Here is a 13877-nt window from a genome sequence, read left to right as displayed (position 1 = left end):
ACAGGGTGCTGTTGCCGTACACAGTGGTCACATTTGGAAGTGTGAGACCTTAGGATAATCCAGGGTTAAAATTTATGAAGAAATCAATTGATGTATCAGGAGTAGCTACATTTAGTGTAAGAAAGAGGAGATGAGAGAGGAGTCCAAGGAGGTAATGGGTTGATTTTTTAAAGGACCTCATAGCTTGTGGTAAGAAAATAAGAAGACCTATTACTGGATCTTACTATAAAAATAGAAAGATTCAACATAAAATATGATCTCTTATAAAGCATAGAATTTTTATCTGAGTTTATTCTAAAGCTATAGAATTGTTAAATTCTCAAGGATGAAGAAATTAGTTAAAATAACATCAAAACAATGAGAAATGGATATATTTTTACTTGAAATGTATTAATGAATCAATATGAAACAATATTAAACATAGAAATAATGAATACACAGCATTATTGAATTTGTTAATCTTAATCTGTCCATCAAAAAGAAATTAAATTTCCTCTGACTCTGAGGAATATTTGGTTAGTTTCTATTATACTTTCTATTATATTGGTGAAAATATTAGATAACTCCCCACCAACTTAAGCATACCACATAATACCTCGAATCTAATGTAGGTGGAACTGTACCTTTTCTCTGCAGTGACAGAAGCCTTTGATATGCTTCCGTTAATTGGAAAAACAATCATCTTTGATAACTTTCCTGATCCTTCTGATACATGGGAAATCACTGAAACCATCGGCAAAGGAACTTACGGGAAGGTTTTTAAAGTCCTGAACAAGAAAAATGGCCAGAAAGCGGCAGTCAAAATTTTGGATCCAATCCATGTGAGTTATTTTGAGGATTTTAAAAGAGTTTGTTCATTTACTTGTTTGTTTCCATGTATGAATATGCATGTTCATGTGCGGAGGTGCATGTATAGGCAAATGTGCACATAGGTGCCTATGGGCGCATAAGAAGGCCAGAAGGCAACCTCAGCTGCTAGTCCTCAGCCTGCATTTGCATTGGTTTTCGGGGAAGCAGAGTTTCTCACTGGCCTAGAACTCACTACTTAGGCTCACCTGGCTGGCTAGGGATCTGCCAGACTCTGCCGATCCACCCAGCTTTCCTAGCTCTGGTTTAAGAAGAATGCACTACCACATTCAGAATTTTTACCTGATTCTGGGAGTAGTGGGAAATGGACTTGGTTCTTCCTGCTTATGAGGTAAGCACTTTACAATTGAGATATCACCCCAGCCCCTAGCTTTTATTTTTCAAATCTCTACCATATTTTTCTTTGGATTAAACACTTTAATAGTCTGAAAGAATCTTTTGTTGTTGTTGTTATGACACTTGGGATGGCTCCCAACTCTTTTTTTTTTAATTTTTTTATTGGATGTTTTATTTACATTTCATATGTTGTCCTCTTACCCACCCCCCACCCACCCAGGAACCCCCAATCCCCTCACCCCTCCTCCTTCTTCTCTGTGGATGTAACTTCTATCTACCCCCCACTCCCACCTCCCCACCCTCAAAATTCCCACCCCCTGGGGCGTCCAGCCTTCATGAGGTCAAGGTTCTCTTCTTCCACCTATGCCCAGCAGGGCCCTCCACTCTTACATATTCAGCTAAAGCCCTGGATCCCTCCCTAAGTGCTCCCAGACTGGTGGTTTAGACCCTGGGAGCTGTGATTGGTTGGTACTGTTGCTCTCCTTATGGTGCCACAAATCCTTTCAGCTCCTTCAGTCCTCACTCTAACTCCTCCATTGAGAACCCCATGATCAGTTCAATGGCTAGTTGTGAGCATCTGCCTATGAGTATGTCAGACTCTTGAAGACCTCTGAGGAGGCATCCATATCAGGCTCTTATCAGCATGCACTTCCTGACTTCCACATCAGCCTCTACCTTTGGTGACTGCACATGGGATGGATACTCAGGTAGAGTGGTCTTCAGACGGCCCCTCCTTCAGTTTCTGTCCCTCACTTTGTCTCCATATTTGCTCCCTTGAGTATTTTGTTGCTCCTTCTAAGAAGGACCGAAGCACCCCCACGTGGTCTTCCTTCTTTATGGGCTTCATGTGGCCTGTGAGTTGCATCTTGGGCATTTCAAGGTTCTGGGCTAATATCCAATAATCAGTGAGTGAATACCATGTGTGTTCTTTTGTGATTGGCTTGCCTCACTCAGGATGATAATTTCTAGTTCCATCCATTTACCTAGGAAACTCTCCAATTCATTGTTTTTAATAGCTGAGTAACACTCAAGAATCTTACATTGGCTCACTCACCACAGTGTCATTTTGGAACTTTGTTACATGTGCAAAACACATAATGAATAGGAGAAACAATCAGAAAAATAAGCAGAGGGTGAATTATTTGTTCCTCCTGTTTAGCATGTGTTTTGCACATGTAACAAAGTACATAAGTACCTAAACAAATGCATCAGGGCACAAATGTAGCTCTCCACAGTAAAACACTTTACTGAATTGATTTGTTTCAATAGTGCTTTATTCTTTTTTTAAAAAAAAAAAAAGTCATAGAAACAAACTCTTCGGTCTAAAAGCTCTCCTAAAAATGCAGTTATACAAAGCTCAGTCCATTTTTCTCATACTCACTTGGGTTTTGGGTACTATTCTTTTTAAGTCAAACTGGAGAAGATTTTAAAAAGTGTTAAATTGTACAACGACCACAGTTGATACACCATCATGCATGGGGGAAAGCTCACAGGCTCTGGGATGAAGAGACTCAAGCAATTATTGACCTCTGAGAGAAGGGAAATCAATCTTTTCCAGGGATTAACCCCCTGTTAGTTCATACAATTCAAGTGGTCAGTCCTCAATAGACAGGAACAGCACTAAATGTAGTGTGTGTGTGTGTGTGTGTGTGTGTGTGTGTGTAACTGTAAGGAGAGGAATAACTCATGAATTTGAGGGTGAGTGGGGCAGGTATAGGAGGTGGAGTTGGAGGCATGAGAGGGAAAGGGAAGGATAGAAATTACATATTTTACTCATGTGTGAAACTTCAAATATTAAAAAAATACATATTTAAAACGTGACATTGTTAATAAAAGTTTTTGTAGAGGAAAAAATACTGAATTTTGTTCAGAGAAGAGAATTTTGACATTTGTCTTCATGTTCTCATAGCAGAAATGGTGTGGTTAGTTTATCAGGGTGACGTTTCTCATTGAAGAACTGGACTTCCTGTGCTACATCTACTGTTCTCTCAAGTCACCAGCAGGGGTTCCCTACACCAAACTGTAACTAACAAGAGTTGGCAGTCTGTGGTTATCTGTGCCTTCTAGAAATAACTACGTATCCCATAACATGCAAGAGACTTGAATAAGGTCAGACTCATATACGTCCCAAGTTCTACTGAGGGTCGGTCACATTTATTAGAGACTCTTGCACGCATTGTGGAAGTGTGCCGTGGTGGAAATGATAAAAGAGTACACTGCAGTTCTCAGACCTTCGCGTGGCTTGTGCACTATCAAAGGCTACTACAAAACTACCTGACTCTTTATTCATCTTAAGGGTGGTTATTTTTGGATTATTTATTTGTGCTAAAACCATTATAACTGCAGCATTCTATGCTATTTTAAGTAGAGGATTGGAGGAAGGAAGCTTTATTTTAAAGTAGGAAAGCTGACAGAGTAGAAGGGAAGCATAGACAATGTAAGTTCCAGGTTCTGTTTATTTGCATGTACACAGCTTCTGCTTGTGTCTTTTGCCATTTATGTGAAGGGAAGAGACACAGTTGTGCTCTGACAAAGCACATTTCTTTTTTCTTCAGCTTTCTTGGTGTTAAGGTTGAAGATTTGGAACAACAACAGAAAACACTTCAGACCAACCCCAGCATGCACCCCAAATGAACATGTCTTTCCCATTCCTTTCCTTATCTGCAAGAACAAGTAGCTTATGGTGCACATGACCTTTCCTCTTCCACAGCTTTACTTGTGTATGATGTTCTTACAATACTTGAAAATGAAGGCTTTTAAAGATGTTTAAGAGAGAAGAGGAAGGACAATGGGGAGGAAAGGGAAGAGACAGAGAGAGAGAGAAAGAGAGAGAGAGAGAGAGAGAGAGAGAGAGAGAGAAGGAAGAGGAGGAGGAGGAAGAAGAAGACGAGGAGGAGGAAGAGGAGGAGGAAGAAGAGGAGGAGGAGGAAGAGGAGGAAGAGAAGGAGGAGGAGAAAAAGGAAGAAGAGGAGGAGGAGAAGGAGGAGGAGGAGGAGAAAGAAGAGGAGGAGGAGGAGGAGGAGAAGGCGGAGGAGGAGGTAGGAGTAAGTTTTCTTTCCTTTCCTTTCCTTTCCTTTCCTTTCCTTTCCTTTCCTTTCCTTTCCTTTCCTTTCCTTTCCTTTCCTTTCCTTTCCTTTCCTTTCCTTTCCTTTCCTTTCCTCATGCTGGTCTGCAGCTCACCTTAGGCAAGATGGGCTGGCCAGTAAGCCTCCAGCTCCCTGTCTCTACACCTCAGTGCTAGATTACAAGTGCACACAACTGTGCCCTTCATTTTTAGTGAGTTCTAAGCACCAGAATCAAATCCCTGGTGAATAAAGTAGTTCATTAACTGAGCCATCTTTCCAGTTTTCTACTGTGTTTTAATGAAAGATTAACAACTACAGTAATTAATTTGTTATTTTGCTGATTTTATTCTTATCATAGAGTACATGCATTTTCCTAAAAATCATTTATTCTTCACTCATCGTGTTACATCATGAATGTTTCTCTTATTGTGTGTAAGTTGTTGCATATAGACATGGTGCTCTGGAAACATACCCAAGTGATTTTCCAGCTTTTATTCAGGTATCCACTCAGTCTGCCTCTGGTGGACAGCTGTCAGTTAACTTAACCTTATATTGTATCACATGATTTAACACCATTTCAGTATTTTAAGTAGAAATTTATTGCCTGTATGATAGGTTTTTGATAACTTCCAAATATACCATGTTCTGAACCAAAGAAACTAATTTTTTAGTCTTATTTTTAAAACAGTGTCTTTGTCATTATGATCAAATCACTAATGCAGTACAAGTAAAATCACCTGGAGTCGTTCTCCATTTGCACGCAAGGATACCCTTTTATTTCTTCCTTTTACAGTTTGGTTAAATTAATACAGGTTGAGGAAGCATTGAATTAGTATAAAAATGATAAACTCTCTCGACAGTGTAATGAAAGATTTCAATACTGTGTTACAAAACACAATTCCAACAACTATGACCTTGCTTTAAAGAAGTTAGGATAATATTAATATCCTAATACTATTTTATTGGCATTATGTGTTTTCTCATGGTTGTCTTTTTATGACTTGTTTTAACCTAGGATATCGATGAAGAAATTGAAGCAGAGTATAACATCTTAAGAACACTTTCTGACCACCCAAATGTGGTCAGATTCTATGGGATTTACTTTAAGAAGGACAAGATAAATGGAGACAAACTATGGCTGGTTCTTGAGGTGAGTGCCAGCACTGCTTGCGTGATGAGATTTGTATTGTGGTCTTGGAATGATTTTGTGTTGATGTTACATCTTCAGCATGCAAAACTTGTGTTTAGTGTGTTCCTTGTTGCTGATGTCCCCAGTATAATGTACCATTTGGGGCACTGACTTCTTAGACACATCAGAGAATTAAAAGTCTACAAAGACCACCGAAGTCCATGATGGAAGACTATAGAAACTAAGGTGATCTTGTCACACAGAAAGAAAAGTTACATGGAAATCTCATCATAATATATATTCTTAAACATATTTGGCCAGGTGGTGGTGGCATACACCTTTAATCCCAGTATGAGGGAGACAGAGGCAGGTGGATTTCTATGAGGTTGAGGCCAGCCTTGTCTACAAAGTAGATTCCAGGACAATAGGGGCTACACAGAGAAACCCTGTCTCAAAACAAAACAAACTAGCTAAATAAATAAATGTTTGGTTAATATGTGAATGAAGTTCTCTGCTAGGGCTAGGGTATAAGAGGATATTAATGCTAAGTAAGCCTCCTTAAAAATAACTGTGTTAATACTTGCATGTAATTAAAATGGTATAAAAGCAAAAAGGAAGAGGGGGGATGGGTTAAGGTGTTTCTGGAGGTGGGGAAATGGGGAAAGGGAATGACATCTGAAATGTAAGTAAATAAAATATCCAATAAAAAATTTAAAAAATAAAAATAACTGCATTTTATTTGATCTTTATTAAAAGATAATGACTTATAGAACTAAGTATCTACTTTTATGGAGAAAAAAAATCTTGTCCCAAATAGTTTTCTGAGTAAATTGCTATGTGTAGCAGTGAAGAGCTCTTTAGAATCTCCAGAGTGTGGTTTCTTTTGAGCAGTCTGTTCTGAGGCAGATTACTGAGAACCCACCTGTCCCTAAGGTCACTGACTGACAGTGCTAGAATTCAGTTTTTCATTATTCAAGTAATCATTCAAACAAAAACTCGCCCCCAGGAATTTTAAATGTTGCCTTTTGACCACCAGAATGGCTCAGAAAGTGAAGGTGTGTCTCCCAAGCCTAAAGCTTGCATTTGATCACTGGAGCCCACATGGTAGAGAGAGAGAACCAACTCCTGAAAAGCGTCCTTTGACCACAGCCTTTATTTGATGAAGTAACAGCATAATCTTTTCTGTGACAAATATTGTCTCAGTATTTGATTGTTTCTTGTGAACATCTACTTGTTTTCCTGGGGTAGTTGGTCTTTGTGCTGTTATGATAAAAAAAATACCACAGACTAGTAATTTATAAAGAAGAAAAACAGTGCAACATAGTGAGACTCTGCCTTCAACTCAAAAACTGACATGAAAACCAGGCACATGAACAACAGACAACAGCAAAAGCAGGCACTCCAAAAAGCTGGTAATATAATACCAAAATGTCCACCTACCTTACTGGGACCACCTTGTCCTGTACGGCCCTTGGTGTTTTGTAATGCTGTGCTGAGAAAGCTAGCTGAGCCTCTCTAGTCTCCATGGTACCATTTAAACATCAGCAAGATTTCTCATTCAGCCTTGAGACCCTGTGTGCCTAAATCTAGAGGTCTGCCTATATCTGGTCTCTGATGTTTCTCTGCTGGTTACCTGGGTGGAGCTTATTCCTGGATCCTTGGCCTCTGTCTTAGATAGGGTTTATTGCTGTGAAAAGACACCATGACCAAGACAACTCTTATAAAAGAAATCATCTAATTGGGGCTGTCTTACCATTTCAGATATTCAGTCTAGTATCAGCATGGCAGGAAGCTTGGCAACATGCAGGCAGACATGGTGCTAAAGGAACTTAATCCATAGGCAGCAAAGAAGATTGCCTTCCATAGGCAGCCAGGATCACATTGGCCAGACTTAAGAATACATATGAGGCCTCAAAGTCCTGCCCCCACAGTGATACACTTACTCTAACAAGGCTACACCTCCTCCAATAAGTCCACATCTCCAAATACTGCCACTTCCCATGGGCCAAGCTTATTCAAACCACCACAGCCTCTTCCTTCCAAGTTTACTGCCCTACATTGCTTACCATGAAGTAGTACGGCTATAACTTTTGTTAACCACTCTAATGATGACCTTGATTCCTTCTACTTGTTTCTAATGTAACAGGAGAGCCACTCTCTTACCAGTGTGTGTGAGGCACACTCAGGCAGGCTCCTGGATGCTGGTCCTTTGTGTGTTGGATGAGAGGGTGTCCAATCTTATCATTGGATGCTTCCAGATGACCTTTTGTTTTGTGACTCTTCCTTTCTGCAGAGGCCTTCCCTCCCTCATGCTGTATGAGGTTAATCTGTTCTGGCAAGCACGAAATGAACCTCAGCAAGCTCTCCAGTCTGTAGCTTCCTCAGCTTCGCTGCAACAGTTGTGACATACAGATGTGATGTGTTTCCATACACAAGAGTTGGAATCTCTGGACCATCGCTATCCCATTTTGTGTTTTCTTTATCTTAGACTTTTTCATTCCTTTATTAGCATTTAAATAGATATTCATGAGAGAGAGGAAATTAACCTGTCTCTCACCTGCAACCTTTAATTATATTATAGAACCTTCAAAAATGTAAAATAATCTTTTTAAGAAGCTGTTCGGATTCTGAAGAGCTATATTTTGTTATATGACATTTATAGAATTTAAACCACTGCTTCTTAGTATTAGACGATTTATTATTTCAAAGCTGCTTTTTATTTCTCTACTATAAGATAGCTTTATATCTTAAATTATATACTAAACAAAGCTAAGCTTTTATTCATGTAAATTTAATTATCCAAGTAATAGAATGTAAATTGTGAACTTAAATCTTTTTTCTTGACATTAGTGAAGAATTTAAGAGTCTTTACTTCAGTTTTGCATTCATATATCTGAGCTGTTATGCTGTGTGAGTCTTGAATGCATTTTTTGCACACATGTCAAATAGTTTCAATATGTGTGTTTAGCTTAAAAACAGATTGTCAGTGGAATAGAGAATTGAGTTCTCTGGCTGATATGGATCTGAATGAGCAAGGAAACAGTTTTGCCCAGAGCTCAAAATAAGATCAGTCCTTGCCTTTTAGCCTGTCAAACTATTCTGATTATACTGGTATTTGTTAGTATAAAGCCTTGAAACTAGAGTTTATTTGGATTGAATTGAAGGCTGTCAATAATAGTTAAGTGTGGGGGGGGTTTGTTTGTTTGCTTGCTTGCTTTTTTGTTGTGGTTATTGTTTTGTTTTTTGAGAAAAGGTAAAATGATTGACTAAAATAGTTTTAGTGGATTAAACTGACAAAAAGGAGTGTCATTTTGGCATAATGAATTAATAGGGTTCTTTGAATTTTGTCCATATGCTTCACTATATGGAAATGTTGAACATTTCCCTAAATGGCTTGAGAGAAGATAACAATGTCACTTAATAAACTAGCATCATGACTACTCTTTATTGTCAACCTGACTGGATGAGGCATCCCTTGAAAAACAAACACTGCTGTAGGTGTCTGTGAGGGGGTTTCCAGGGACGAGTAACTAAGGAGAGGCCTGCTCTCAAAGTGGCTCGCACTGTCCACATCCCAGGCTCCCAGAGTGAGTTAAGAGAGCAGCCAGGGTATCTCCAGCATCCATCCATCCCTCTCTGCTTCCCAGCTGAAGGTGCAGTGTAATCACCTGCCTCAAGGGTTTCCCTGCTACCATGGACCCCTAGCTTGTGAGTCCAAATAAATCTCTCCTCCCTTAAGCTGCTTTTTATTGAGTATTTTATTACAAAAATGAAAAAAGCAAATAATATACATTTCAAGAATCTGATCTAGCTGAACTAACAAAGTTGGGGTGGGCATAAAGAAAGTGAGAAGTTAGTAAACTGGATATAATTATTATAATTTAAATATGGAAATTATACTAATTACACATACTCAGAAGTGGCTAGAAGTACAATTACCTTATTTGTCAGTGTGAATGGTGCAGGTGTTACTTAGAGACACGTTTTATGAAATTGGCTGTGGCATCAATACTTTGTGCTCCAAAATGACTGATAATTATACCTCTTATCATAATAAAGCCCAAATAAATTATTTTACATTAATATATCCAAAGACTGGGCAAAGAGAGGTAATGTTACCCAAAGAATCATGCTAATAACACTCTGCTTTTAATGTGAGCCCCTATAAATAAGGTATGTGCTGGAGGAGTTAATCTGAGCTGTGAGTGACAAGCCTCAGGCTCCATCAGCTTGCCAGGTGGAAGGCCATGCTAGCAAATGCAAATGCCTGTAGCAGCTTCTAACTCAGGGAAACTCTTTTCATTTAAATTTTAATCCAGAACTGAGATTGCTGGAATAGAAATTCTCAATATCTTACTAGGACAGTCTATTTTTTACTGTGGGTTTTTTTTTTTATTTTTCAAGTTGATCACTTTCTTTTATTTTCATCCATTCTGTCTCTCCGCAAATGTCTGAACATCAACAGTGCACCAGACTCTTTTCAGGAACCGCTTCCATTTGTCTGATCTGTGTGTTCATTTGCGGTCTAAAGCTTCCGTAGGTTAGTGAAAGCAGCCATTGCTTCCTGATTCCACTTAGACAAAACCACTTCATAAAAAGACAAGGGGGTCAGGGTAGGCGGTGGCTCCTGCTTTGTCTGTTGTCTATGGGACACCTGTGGAGGTTTGTATTGTCACGGTATGCTCTATTATTTGTAGTGATGCACATATACAAGCAGTACAGGTGATTTTATTTGTTTTCCCCAGGCCTCATTATATAACATATTAATATGTCTGTCCTGTTTAGTAAGATATAGGCACCACTTTTGACTTTGAATTTCCTTAATCCCTATGTTTACGGTTGAGGTCCATAAAGGAAAAGGGTGGTGTGGACCTGAGGAAGTGAAAGTGGGGTTAGGTTTCTGAATATTAGTATCCAAACTAGGGAAAGCATCACAACAGAGCCATATTGACTTAAAACATTTCCATCAGTCCCGTGCTGCTGGTGAGCACAAAAGAAAACCTGATATTTTCCTGTAATTTCTGCTCCTTGGTCGAATGAACAGCCACATTTTAACTACAGAGGAAAACCCAGACTCTGAATCCATTTGCTCAGTGTGCCTTTAGCCATAATAGAGCCAAAATTCAGAAGAGGACATCCTCCTGTTAAAAGAGCCTTTCTGGCCTAATGCATCTCTGAGCTAACTGCCCCCTCCACGGTGGTCCTACAGAATATGTCCTGGTCTTCATCTCAATCATTCCTGATTTGTAATAGTGACACTGCTTTCTTTCATGGCCTTCCAAGTCTAGAAATTTTTCTCTTTGAAATTACGTCCCTTTCAGGAAATTAAAGACTGTCAATTACAGGTAGTGTTTGAAAACACACACAAAAAAAATCAGCAAATTGTAACAAAACCTCTCAAATATATATTGTAGGTCACTGAAGTGGTCTTCATAAACAATGTGTCAGGTATTATTGGCTATTCTGGGTTTTCTTAAACTTACATCTAGAAGTAATATAAGGTCTGCCATAAGGGGGAAAAACAGGAAGATAAAAAAGACAACACAGTGAATGAGGTTTTTCTATTTGTTCAGTATTAACACACTTATATTATGTAGCTAGGAAGGGTTGCAAAGCCAGGGCAATCCTTCTGCTGTGTGAAGAGCAGGACAGGAGTGGAAGCTGGCTCCAGCTTCCTCTGGTAAACTGGTATTGTTCCTTCTTCCCTGTGGCAGCTCACGATTGGAAGTGGAGCTGCAGACTGACAGCATGATTCCTTTCATGCTCTCCGGGCTGAAAAACCATTCCCAGCTCTCATCCAAAAGGCTGTTATTTCATGTGTCTGCAACAGAATAGACAGTGATTACCTGCGGACATTTCATTTATGGTTTTGTTTAAAGAGCAAGATGGGAAAAGAGCCTAAGTGTCCTCCTTCATGCCGTTTGTCCTAGAAATACATAAATAACACATATAAGTCTCACTGTCCTTCTTGCCTACCGTATACATTAGAGCTTGCTAAAGTCACTGTTGTTTGCATAAGAGTGCCAGTTTATAGTGTTACTTCAGGGACTGTGTTGCTAGTTGCTAGATTTCTTCATGTAAGTTAAAGTATTTCATCCGATAAATTATTTTCTTTTGTTAAAGGTTTTTAGTCATCAAGTGTTTCCTCAAGAATTTTAAAACATCTTAGAGTAAGAGAACTGTTTTGTATTTGGATTCAGTGGCTGGAGATTTCCAAAATACATCTCAAATGAATCAGTTATCAATGATACCATTAAACCATTGATTTCATACTGGAAAGCTCACATGACATGTCACACAGTATGTGAGCACACATTAAAGAATGCCTCTCAGGTGGTGTCTGCTTTCACAATTGTTTTATCGTGTTTTTGGCATCTAGAATTTAATATGTAAATACATTCTATTGAAACTTGTCACACTTTGAGCAGACCCTATCTATACCATAAGAAAAGCTGGCCTGTTACTGTGGGCACATGTGCATTTGTGTGGATACTTTTATAGACCTTGTATCTAGTCAGTTCTTTGTTTCCGGAACTCATCTCTTACTTTGGGCTGGCCAAGATTGGAAGCTTTCAGTATGGGACCAAGATGAACTTACATGAGAGGTGATTAGTGTAGTGGTGGAGGAATTATTTAAAGCTAAATTATTGTTGCTAGTGATGCAAAGAGTATAAACAGGCATGTCAATAGAGAATAAAAGAGAAGGCCTTTGACAAGGAGAGACAAGGGACCTGTCTTCTTAACTTGCTGACAGAAAAGAGATATGGTTGCAGGAGCTTTCTTCTCCATAATATCCTCCAGACCTCAAGTGTGGACTGCTTGTACTGATGAAGGAGAAAATTCATGAATGAAATTTGGAAGCTGTTTTATTTATTTATTTTGAGATGAGATGCTTTCTCTATTATGCAGCCCTGGCTCTCCTGGAACTCACTATGTAGGCCAGGCTGGCCTTCTCCCATCTCTGCCTTCCAAATACTGAGATTAAAGGTATGTGCCACCATGCCCATTCTTGAATACTCAGATAACACTTATCTAAGGAGAGACTAGAAAGCACTCTTCCAGGTTCTCCAGTTGGCAGAGAAACAAGTGGTAATCTTCAAATACACTGACAGATCACTAGACAAAACTGCACAAAAATACAGCATCTTTCCAACAGCAGGAAAGTGCTGAGCAGAATAAAGCTCACCTTTATTCTTAGAGGCAAGCCTATACCATAGGCACCAGAAAGGCATCACTTAGGAGGTGTTTGAGATTTGGAAGTCCCTCCATAAGCTCATCTATTTGAAACTAGTCTCCACCTGGTAGTGATACTTAGGGAAGTTGTGAAACCTTTAAGTCTGGTTCTCAACCTTCCTAGTGCTGAGACCCTTTAATGCTGTGATAACCTCCAGCTATAAAATTATTTTTGTTGCTACTTCACAACTGCAATTTTGCTACTGTTATGAATCATAATGTATGTATCTGATAAGCAAGATATCCAATGTATGACCCCACTCTCCAAAGGGGTCTGTTTTAAAACATAGGTCTTAGCTTACAGATGTAAGCCACTAAGTAAGATAGTGGTAGAAAACCAGGGTACTTCAGAATTATGGCTCATTCCCACCTCGTCTCCAGATGAGCATCTTGTGGTACTATGTGAGAAGCTGTGATACCCACCATGCCTTCCTTTCCAGAATAAACACACCTCTGAACCATGAGGCAAAATGAAGCCCTCACCACTGAAGCTGTTTCTGTCACATATTTGATCACAATGGTGAGAAAAGCAGCTAATGTTAAGATCAAAGTAATTCTGCCTAACTGAAAAGATTGGAAGGCTGTCCATAGTTAGAAGAAGGAGAAGAGGCCATGCAGTAAAACTTCCTCCCAAAGGGAAGAGTCTGTACACAACTAAATACATGTGAGAAAGATTTTGGACTAGAACAAAGTGTGCTGGTGTTCAGCTGAGAGCAAAGCAGAGGAGGGATTGTTGCAATGCAGCAGTATGCACAGGATGAGCTTGCTGCTTAGTGAGGTAACTATACCTGAAGCATTTACTAGGACCCCAGAAAGGTTGCAAGTTAGAGAAAAGGTTAAGTTAGCCTTATGAGAAGACCTTCCCGGAAGGCTTGAATTAATCTATAAATTAATTAACTGCCTTCCAGAATGAAATTCAATGTTCATTCATGTAAGACAGTAAAACCCAGAAATTCAATAACATAACATTAACAATAGCCAGTTCCAGTATTGTTTTATATATATAAATATATAAATAGTTACATTTACATTATACATATACATATGTATAAATATACATTTATACATATATACACACTATACATATACACATACACATATACATATGAACAATATGAACCAGTCAGAAGAAAGTACGATCAGTAGAAAGAGGCATTGAAATTAGCAAGTTAGAACTTCAATGCTGTTAGACTTTTTTTAAAAGAAAGATTAATGAAATTGAAATAAATGGAAACTGTAGAGCACTA

The 13877-nt window shown here is 38.9% G+C and overlaps 1 protein-coding gene across 1 annotated transcript in view; it reads left to right on the top strand.

Moving 5' to 3' along the window:
* Positions 1-13877, top strand: part of Myo3a (myosin IIIA) — a 192198-nt gene that overhangs the window by 13668 nt on the left and 164653 nt on the right. The window contains exons 2-3 of the mRNA XM_028764933.1: positions 637-821; positions 5284-5418. Of these exons, the coding sequence (XP_028620766.1) occupies positions 637-821; positions 5284-5418 (320 nt within the window). The remainder of the gene's footprint in view (positions 1-636; positions 822-5283; positions 5419-13877) is intronic.

Source organism: Grammomys surdaster, unplaced genomic scaffold (genome assembly GCF_004785775.1).
Source record: "Grammomys surdaster isolate TR1022 unplaced genomic scaffold, NIH_TR_1.0 146, whole genome shotgun sequence".
NCBI classification, from domain to species: Eukaryota; Metazoa; Chordata; class Mammalia; order Rodentia; family Muridae; genus Grammomys; species Grammomys surdaster.
This window is presented reverse-complemented; position numbering and strand designations above follow the sequence as displayed.